Source organism: Natrix helvetica, assembly GCF_964273705.1.
Source record: "Natrix helvetica genome assembly, chromosome: 2".
In the NCBI taxonomy this organism is placed as follows: Eukaryota; Metazoa; Chordata; class Lepidosauria; order Squamata; family Natricidae; genus Natrix; species Natrix helvetica.
This window is the reverse complement of record NC_138552.1, coordinates 282,665,063-282,674,970: the sequence shown is the minus strand read 5'-3', so window position 1 is coordinate 282,674,970 and position 9,908 is coordinate 282,665,063. Positions and strand designations below refer to the sequence as shown.

Below are 9,908 nucleotides of genomic sequence, written 5' to 3'. Positions count from 1 at the left end.
TTTCTTTTCTTTTGAAGACACTTCATTTCTCATCCAAGAAGCTTCTTCAGCTCTGGCTGGATACTGGAGGAATGGAAGGATTTACAGTATATTCCTTGCAGACAGTTGGTTATTTGCATCCTTTTAGAGAGTCATTGAGGCCACCGGGAGGTTTATCTCTGTCCTCAGGGTCACCTGAGTAGCGTTCCTGGTTCCTGTAGTCTGCAATTTTTGTTTGAACCAGGGGCGCTACTCAGGTGACCCTGAGGACACAAATAAACCTCCAAGTGGCCTCAACAACTCTCTAAAAGGATGCAAATGACCAGCTGTCTGCAAGGAATATAAATCCTTCCATTCCCCACCATCCTGTCAGAGCTGAAGAAGCTTCTTGGAAGAGAATCAAAATGTCTTCAAAAGAAAAAAAAACAAGAAAGTCCAATTAAACTCCTAAAAAAGCACCTTTGGGAGAACCATGACCTGAAAGACTGACAATCTCTACAGACTTAAAACAGTAGTTGCCTTGGTTTAAGAACTCCTAAGGCACTGCCTTGTTCTTTAATATTAATCGTTTTGCTAATATGCAAAAGATTATTAATTCAAAATTCAGCAGACACATTTTGGAATTATTATTATTATTATTATTATTATTATTATTATTATTATTATTATTATTATTATTATTTTATTTCCTTTAGCTATGCAGTTAGTTTTGCATGGGGTCCTTGGTGTTCTCTGAGCTTGGTGGTTTTATTGCAGTCGTTTCATTACCAGACTTGGTAACATCATCCATGCTGCAGTGATGATGTTACCAAGTTTGGTAATGAAACACCTGAAAGAAAACTACCAAGCTAAGGGAACACATAGGACCCCATAGTTCAACCCTGAGCTACAAATAATATCTTCTAAGTTATTTTAACAAAACAAAACAAAACCTATGAGATTTTAGCATTTTCAAGTGGCAACTGGACTTTCTTTGTTTTTTCTTTGAAGATGTTTCACTTCTCATCCAAGAAGCTTCTTGTGGGATTTCAGCGAAACAAAACAAAATAAAAAAAATGAGTGCACAGCTCTAGCATTTCAATTTTTTCCTCATGTCACTTCAAACAAAAAGGTTTTGATGAAGAGACTTACCACCTACCGTATTTTTCGGAGTATAAGAGGTGCGAGGGTCTTGTAACTTGACAGCTTTAAGACTTGCACACTTCAATGCCAGAGTTCCTGAGCCAACATGACTGGAGGAGGAATTCTGGGAGTTGAAGTCCACAAGTCTTAAAGCTGTCAAGTTTGAACACCCCTGGGTTTGTTTGTTTGTTTCTAAAGGGTTAGGGGTGCAAGGGTCTTGTAACTTGACAGCTTTAAGACTTGCGTGCTTCAAATGCCAAAGTTTCTGAGCCAACATTTTGGTTGCTAAGCAAGATCGTTGTTAAGTGAGTTTCACCACATTTTACAAGTTGGCCACACCCACCCAGTCACATGATTTCAAAGCTAGTCCCACTCGGTCACATGGCTCGCAAGCCACTCCCACAAAGAAGGCCATGCCTACAGAAGAGCTTCTAAATTTTTTTGAAACCCACCACTGTTGCTGGGGCAGGGACTTGGACTTTCATTTGGGTGGGGAAAACCTGGAAGCTTTCAGATTCGGGTTTTCCCAGATGTGCCAATATGACGTCTCTAATAAAATGGGACTTTGAGGAACTTCAAGCCTCGGAGTCTTCTTTCGTAGGGGTTATTACTTGGAACTCTGACAACAAGGACACCTCTGTTGTAATATAATTTGGGATACGCTAGCCATAAATGAGACATTGCTCAGTTAAAATTCAAGTTCTTCCACTCTTTCCTTCTTGATAGACCTTGTTGAAGAGACTTTTCAAGAATCCTGCTTGGAAAAGGAATTATTTTCGCTTTTAGCCTCAGGCCAAACAGCCTGTCATTTCCTGTCTCATTTTCTTGGGATTTTCCTCACTTTTAATCCTATAAGCTTCTGCCATTTTCAGACAAGGGAAAGCAGTGGGGGGACAGCACCCAAAATAAATAAAGAAAAGGAGATAAAAGAGAAATCCCGCGATTACTATCTATCAGAATGAAAGAAAGTTCCAACTTGTCAGTTAAACAAAGCAATAACACAGCGCTCTTTTTTATAGTCTATGTTTTCATCCAAGATACCATTATCACGTCATGCCAGAGTCTTCCCTTCTCCAGGTCACTTGGTTTAAAATGACATGGATAATGCACATGTCAGGAAGCTGACAGTTCGACTGTCCTTCGGAGATTTAAGAAAAGAGAGAAAAGAAAGGCGGGGGGGGGAAAAACGAGCCGAAGGAAAGACGAATGCCTGTTTCTTATCTGCGGTCCACGCCTCGGGTCTATCTCGGAAGTCAGGCAGAACATGATTTCTCCAGGGAGCACTTTTTTCATTTCCTGATTTTAAAGAAATCAAGTAAGCGCCATTTGTCTTCATGTGAATATGCTTGATCCGTTCAAATGATGGTGTGTTGCTTTTTTCCCCATTTTCTTTCTTTCCTTCCTTTTTTTTTCTTTTTAAGAGAACAAGCAACGTAGGCGGAATTGGCAATGAAGGGAATGCAAAACTCTTAGAACGCCTCCGAGAGACGCCGGAGCATGAAGGGTTGAAAGCAACTTCTCTAGAGGGAACCGATTCAATTTAAGAAGGCGACTTAGGTTTCTTTTAAAATTTCATGCAGAATAAATTCATCACTCCTGGTGAAGGGTGGGGAGAAATCAAAAACACCTTGAAATCGAAGGGCTCAAGGGATGGGGTGGGGTGGGGAGAAGAACCTGAGACTTCAAGGTGAGTTGTGTGAGATCCACAATCAACATCTATCAATCCACAATCAACATCTATCAAATGTGGCCAGGAAATAGCTTTGATCAGTTGCATCCCTTTCTGGACTTGGAGGCGTGGCTGGCCATGGCCCATGCCTTAGTCTACTTCTGATTGGTTGACAGATAGTCCTTGACTTAGAACCATTCGCTTATTGACTGTTCAAAGTTTCAACCAGGCTGCTACAAGTTCGCCCGGGTTCGGGAGAACTTGTAGCTAACGTTGTAGATGGTTCGGAGAACCTTCAAATCCCACTCCAGGCTGGCCCCACCCATCCAACCCCACCCCTCTCCTCCCAGGAATCTCCACGTGGCCCGTTTTGGATGCAAGGTAAGTGCAGGGCCCCTGCGGAGGCTCGAGGAAGGGGGAAAACGGGCACCCCGGAAGTACCGGAAGTACCAGAAGTCCACAAACAGGCCCATTTCCAGTTTCAAGAGGGCCTCCGTAGCCCGGAGGAAGCAGTTTTCGCCCTCCCAGAGGCGCGAAGAAAGCTCCCGGAGCCTGAGGAAGGTGAAAAAACACCCCCGCTGTGGTGCAGGAGGCCAACTAGGCCATGCCCACCATGGCCACGCCCACCCAGCAACTGGGCAGAGAACCTGTTGCTGAAATTTTTGAAGCCCACCCCTGGTTACAATAGCAATGAAAAGAGTGACTTAGAACCAGTTCCCTGTATTTAAGACTATCACATCATCTCCTACATTCACATGATCAAAATTCAGGTGCTTGGCAACTGGCATTTATTTATGATGCTTGAAGCATCCTAGGGTCATGTGACCAACATTTGTGAGGTTCCAAGAAGCAAAGTCAAAGGGGGAAACCAGATTTGCTTAACAACCACACAGTTCACTTAACAACAACTGATTTGATGCAATACTTGGTTTTTTAAAAACTTGACTTACACGAGCAACTATTGGCTGTGTTAAACCCTATATAACAGCCTTACATAGCCCCAATACCCCTCCCCCCCAGTATCACCCATACAATAATAGGATCAAAAAGGTGCAATGGGTGTGTGTTTTTACAGTCCAGTTCTAGTGTGATCACTGCAGAGGCGGGCTGTTGCGGGTTTGGCCCGGATCGGGCGAACTTGTAGTAGCGGTGGTGGGAGGCTCCACCCACTTGCCCAGACGCTTCTGTGCATGTCACACGAGCGTGCACACCTCCACGAGAGATCCAGTAGTAAAAATAATAGAAACCCACCACTGGATTACAGTTATCTTTTTTTTTTTTCACCAGCAAGAGTAAATCACAATTAACCTTGACTTCCGTGCCTTGCTGGATTGGCGAGATGTCTATCTAAATAAATAAAACAAACCAAGAACTGCCACATCACGAGATTTGCTTCATTGCTGACAAAATTATGGTCCCTAAACTGCAGATACCATAGTCAACACCAACATTATTCCCCAACAAGAAGATCACTAATCATGCTTGCATTCCAAACAAAAATACTGTCAATGAAAGCTGTGTAGCCCGTTAATTAGTTTTGTAGTAATTTAGCCGGATTGAGAAAGCAGTTTTAATTTGTGTCATGCCCAATTTATATATTAACAATTCCATGGAGCTTTTTTTTTTTTTTTGCCTGGGGTATGGGGGAAGGGGAACACATGCATAACACAATTTATATTGTATGAATGGTATTCATTCTGTGATGTCCAGTGTTTTAACCATAGAAATATAATGGTGCAGATCCAAGAGAATATATTTTGCAGCCAATGAATCTGTATTTGAAATAGATTACAGTGTGTTTTGAGAAGCAACTCTGCAAATAAAAGAACGTTTTAGGACACAATAAAACATTTACCACCCAATTGTCAAACATCAACATTCTGCAAAAGAAAAGTCAATACAGATAGTCCTCGAGTTACAACAGTTCATTTAGTCTGAAGTTAAAACGGCACTGAAAGAAAGAAGACTTATAACCGCTTTTCATGCATGACCATTGCAGCATGCCCATAGTCACGTGATCAAAATTTGGGTGCTTGGCAACTGACTCATATTTATGACTGTTGCCGAGTGCTAGGGTCACGTGAAGACTTTTTGCGACCTTCTGACAAGCAAAGCCAGATTCACTTAACAGCCATGTTACTGTGGCGATTCACCGTAACAACTGTAGCAAGAAAGGTCGTAAAATGGGGCAGAACTCACTTAATAAATGTCTCACTTTGCAACAGAAATGTGGGCTCAGGAATGGTCGTAAGTCGAGGACCACCTGTATTTAAAACAGCAGAATTACCGAATTTGCACAAGTAGCCAGAATGCTTCCACAGGAGTCAAAGCTAGATAATGAACTACATGGCCCCAACCATCCAGAAGACAACCAAATATTTTTCAAGTCATTAATAACAACATCAAGTTATGTTAATGCATAACAAATTCATGTTATTTTGTAAGGTGGATTAAAATATCTACAACCTCTTGCCATTAGGGATGTTGAAAGTGGACGATAGATGTGACCCAATTACCTACCCTTGGGTCCAAGCAGCAATTCTTAACCTCTGCAACATTAAGATGTGTGGACTTCAATTCCCAGAATTCTGGCTTGGGAATTCTGGGAGTTGAGGTCCGCACATATTAAAGTTGCAGAGACTGAGAACACTGGTTTTAAAACTAGGTGTTGAAGATGTATGCATGATTCCAGTTTGGGTCACTGTCTAGAATCATAGGACATTATACGCCTCAAACAAAGGGGCAAACAGGACATTCCCACTTTACAGCTATTGAAATCTTCTACAGTAAGGGAATTATAGTTCCAAGAGATCAGGGGTGTCAAACTCATGACCTGAAGGCTGGATCTGGCCCACGGAGTGCTTAGTTCTGGCCCGCGGGGCAGCCATGGAAACAGTGAAGGACTGGCCTGCGGTGCCTTTGCCAGCGAAAACAGAGCTGGGGAGCCTGTTTTAGCTGGCAGAGCACTCAGGCCGCCACGGGCGCCCTGAGACAAGTTATATCGAGCTGGCCACGCCCACCCCGGCCCCCCAAGGTCAAACACAACCTTGATGCAGCCCTCAATGAAATTGAATTTGACACCCCTGCAATAGATCAATAGAGAAGAAATCATCTTGGGTCAAGCATGGACCATGATGGAATGTTGAGCGTATAGATTTATCATGTCAAACATTTTACACATCTCAGACTAAAATTCACCAATGGGCTAAAAGGAAATATGAGAACCGTGAACCATTCCAGAAAGAGCCGTAAAAGGGGGAATAAGACACCAGAAACTGACTTTACCTTCTCTTCTTGATCACTGTCGCTGTCACACTGAAAGAGAAAGGAAGAGATTACCTTCAAAAACAATCCACAGATGTCGAAAGCTTTTGGTGTTAAATGAAAATTCATTTCAAGGGTGTAACCTAGAGAGGTATAATCTTCCAGAACACATCACGTTTTTTCCACAGGGTTGAAAATGGCCCACCCGGTAGAGGGCCACAGCATGTCTAACTAATATCAAATACAACCTCAATTACATGGAACAAGTCTGTCCTTCATTCAAGGTCAACGTTTTCCCTACGTTTTGGTCAAATTAGCTCGACTAGGAGAAATCTCAGCATCCAAGTGACCTTGTCTGGGCATGGAAGCTAAGCAGATTCAGGCCCGGTTAGTATTTGGATGGGAGATGATCAGGGAATGCCAGGGCTAGAGATTAGCTTGAAAAGTCAACAAACAACACCCTGGAAGTAGGCAATTCTAAACAATATAGTGTGGCAAAAAACCCTGCATAGATGTGTTCATAAAAATCCAGAAGTTGATTTCAAAGGGGATTGGACCAGAGGTGGTATTCAGCAGGTTCTGACCAGTTCTGGAGAACCAGTAGCGGAAATATTGAGTAGTTCGGAGAATTGGTAAATACCACTTCTGATTGGCCCCATCTATTCTATGCCTCCCGAGTCCCAGCTGATCAGGAGGGAATGGAAATTTTGCAGTATCTTTTCCCTAGAGTGGGGAGGGAATGGAGGTTTTACAGTATCCTTCCCCTGCCACACCCACCAAGCCACGCCCACAGAAATGGTAGTAAAAAAAAAATGAATCTCACCACTAGATTGGACTCTACATTTTCTATAGCAGATAGGAGGAAAATTCACTGTTGTTAATTGTAAATCTTTACAGGTAGTTCTCGACTTATAACCATCATTGTTAAGTGAGGTTTAGCAATAGCACTTAGACTTTTATACCACTTTACAGTGCTTTACAGTCCTCTCTAAGCAGTTTACAGAGTCAACCTATTGTCCCCAACAATCTGGGTCCTCATTGGAAGGATGGAAGGCTGAGTCAACCTTGAGCCTGGTGAGATTTCGAACTGCCAAATTGCAGGCAGCCGGCAGTCAGCAGAAGTTTAGCCTGCAGTACTGCATTCTAATCCCTGTGCCACCATGGATCAGCCTTTCTTGCCAGGGTTGTTAAATAAATTGCTGCAATTGTTAAAGTTAGTAACACGGTTGGTAAGTACATCGGATTTCCCCATTGGCATTGCTTGTCAGAAGGTCGCAAATGGGGATGACAAGGGACATTGCAACCATCATAAATATGAGTCAGTGGGCAAGAATCCGGAGTTTGATCACGTGACCTTTGGTATTCTGCAAAGGTCGTAAGTGTGAAAAGTGGTCATAATTCACTTCTTTTTTTCAATGTTGTCATTAACTTCAAATGGTCATTAAAGGAACAGTTGTATGCCGAGGACTACCCGTAACTGATTTTAGTATACATATCAATTGGGCTGCAACAGAGACTGATTCATTATTTTATAATTTCAAAATATTGTAAACTATAAAACACTTCTCAAATTAATATGGTTATGGGATGATTTTAAGGTGGGTGGCTGATCCATCCATTCGTTCCCAAGAGCAATATATGAGATGCACACACAATCATGTGAAAAGGGACTCAACAAGTCTTTATAGAATTCCTAAAGAGTTCCCCAACTATTCTCATCAATCCTGCAGAATCCTCAATACATGATTAGTTATTTTTAAGTGAGAGAAAAAAGGAAGCACTGGCCTAAAATTAATCATAAAATGGAACATTTTTCCCAGTTTAATGCTGTAAGGACAAGGATATCACTTAGACTTATATACCACTTCACAGTGCCTTACAGCCCTCTCTAAGCAGTTCACAGAGGCAGCCACAACCTGGGTCCTCATTTTACCAACCTCAGAAGGATGGAAGGCTGAGTTAACTTTGAGCCGGTTAGACTTGAACTGCAGAACTTCTGGAAGTCAGCAGAAATAGCCTGCAGTACTGCATTTTAACCACTGAGCTAGATTGGAGTGGAATGGAATGGAATGGAATAGAATAGAATAAAACTTTATTGTCACTTTAAATGTACACTAATCAGCATACATTAAAATGAAATTTCTTTGCATTCAGCTCTCAAAAGATAACCATCATGCATATACCCACATACATACTCATATATGACACAGAGAAACATCACAGCCTAGTTCCCGTTACTTGCCCCAACTTCTGCCCCCCTAACAATTCGAAAGCATGCAAATGTGAGTAGATAAATAGGTACCAGTTAAGTGGGAAGGTAACAGTGTTCTGTGCGCCTTTGGCGTACAGCCATGCTGGCCACATGGCCACGGAAATTGTCTTTGGACAATGCTGACTCCCTCGGCTACTCTCTTGCCCAGAGTACCATAACCTGGATCATCAACTTTGCTCATGAACTGGGATTAAGACTTCAACTTTACTTTTTGACCTCAGAAGTTTTTTTGGCCTCTGCAAGTTTCAGCATGATACCTCTAACCCAAAGCACACAATCACATATTAAATGCTCAAATAAATAAGCTCATTCATTCATTCAGTGTATAAAGATTCCCATTGCAAAGCAGTGATGCTGGGTGCTACACAGAGGATTAAAATAAAAACAGTAACATAACATGCAAAATGCTGCAAACAACCTCACTAGCTAGACATGATGGTTTGGTTCACATACCACCTCCAGAAATACATAAAACCATTTTGGCTGCATAAAAACATGTGTGAACAGAGACATCAAGTCTTATCACTGATCAGCTGCAGAAATTTGGTAGGTTTAATGAAAATGAGGACCAGGGGTGACATGATAGCAGTGTTCCAATATCTCAGGGGTTGCCACAAAGACGATCCAAACTAGAATTAAGGAGAAATGTCCTGACAGTTAGAACAATCAATCAATGGAATGGCTTGCCTTCAGACGTTGTGAGGGCTCCAACAATGGAAGTTTTTAAGAAAAGATTGGGATGGTCTGAAATGATATAGGGCCGTGTCACAGGTGGCATGCAGAGCCCTCTCTGTGGGCACGCCAGCTGTCACCCCAGCCCACCGCGCATGCATGCAGCCTCCTGCTTGCTAGCTGGTCTTCGCGTCTCTGCCGTGCATGCAGGGGACACTCCCATTCAATCAATCAATCAATCAAACTTTAATTTATAAACCGCACCCTTTCCTAAACAGGACTCGGGGCGGTGTACAGTCATGTTAAAACAGTATAAAACAGTATAAATATAAATATGCACTTTGGGTCCTCACACAGCAACCCCACACCCCGTTTTGGGCCTGGAAAGCCTCCTGAATCAACCTGGAAGCCAAAACAGGAAGCCAGGGTGCCGTGTGAGCCCCCCCTCCCGCCAGTGCTCCATTTTGGGCCTGGAAAGTCTTCTGCACCAACCTGGAAGTCAAAACTGGGCAAGGGGGGTCAGGGCGCATGCGCAAGCAGGGGTTTTTTGTCATGCACACATTGCATTATGGGTGTGGCTGCTGGCACGTGCAAATGCACACACTTTCGGCACGTGATGACAAAAAGGTTAGCCATCACTGGTATAAGGTTTCCTGTTTGAGCCGGGAATTGAATCAGTAGTTCTCCAATGTCCCTTCTGACTCTGTTATCTACTTACTTCCAGTAATTCCAGGCTGGCTTTTTTTTTTTTTTTTTTTTTTGGTAGGTTACAAGAGCAGACTAATTTTTAATTGCTCCACCTGCAAATGAGGCTAGCTAGATTCGCCAACGGGGGGGGGGGGGACCACATCACCAGAGGAGTAGGAGATGGAAGCAGGAGGCAACGCCACGGTCCTTTTGCTTATAAAATTATATTTGGCATGATGAGAT

At 42.7% G+C, this 9,908-nt stretch overlaps 1 protein-coding gene across 1 annotated transcript in view; it reads right to left on the bottom strand.

The window, feature by feature from the left end:
* Positions 1-9,908, bottom strand: part of AUTS2 (activator of transcription and developmental regulator AUTS2) — a gene marked incomplete at its 5' end in the record, with an annotated part of 1,133,928 nt that overhangs the window by 328,374 nt on the left and 795,646 nt on the right. Inside the window, one exon of the mRNA XM_081941406.1 lies at positions 6,056-6,085. Coding sequence (XP_081797532.1) covers positions 6,056-6,085 — 30 coding nt within the window. The remainder of the gene's footprint in view (positions 1-6,055; positions 6,086-9,908) is intronic.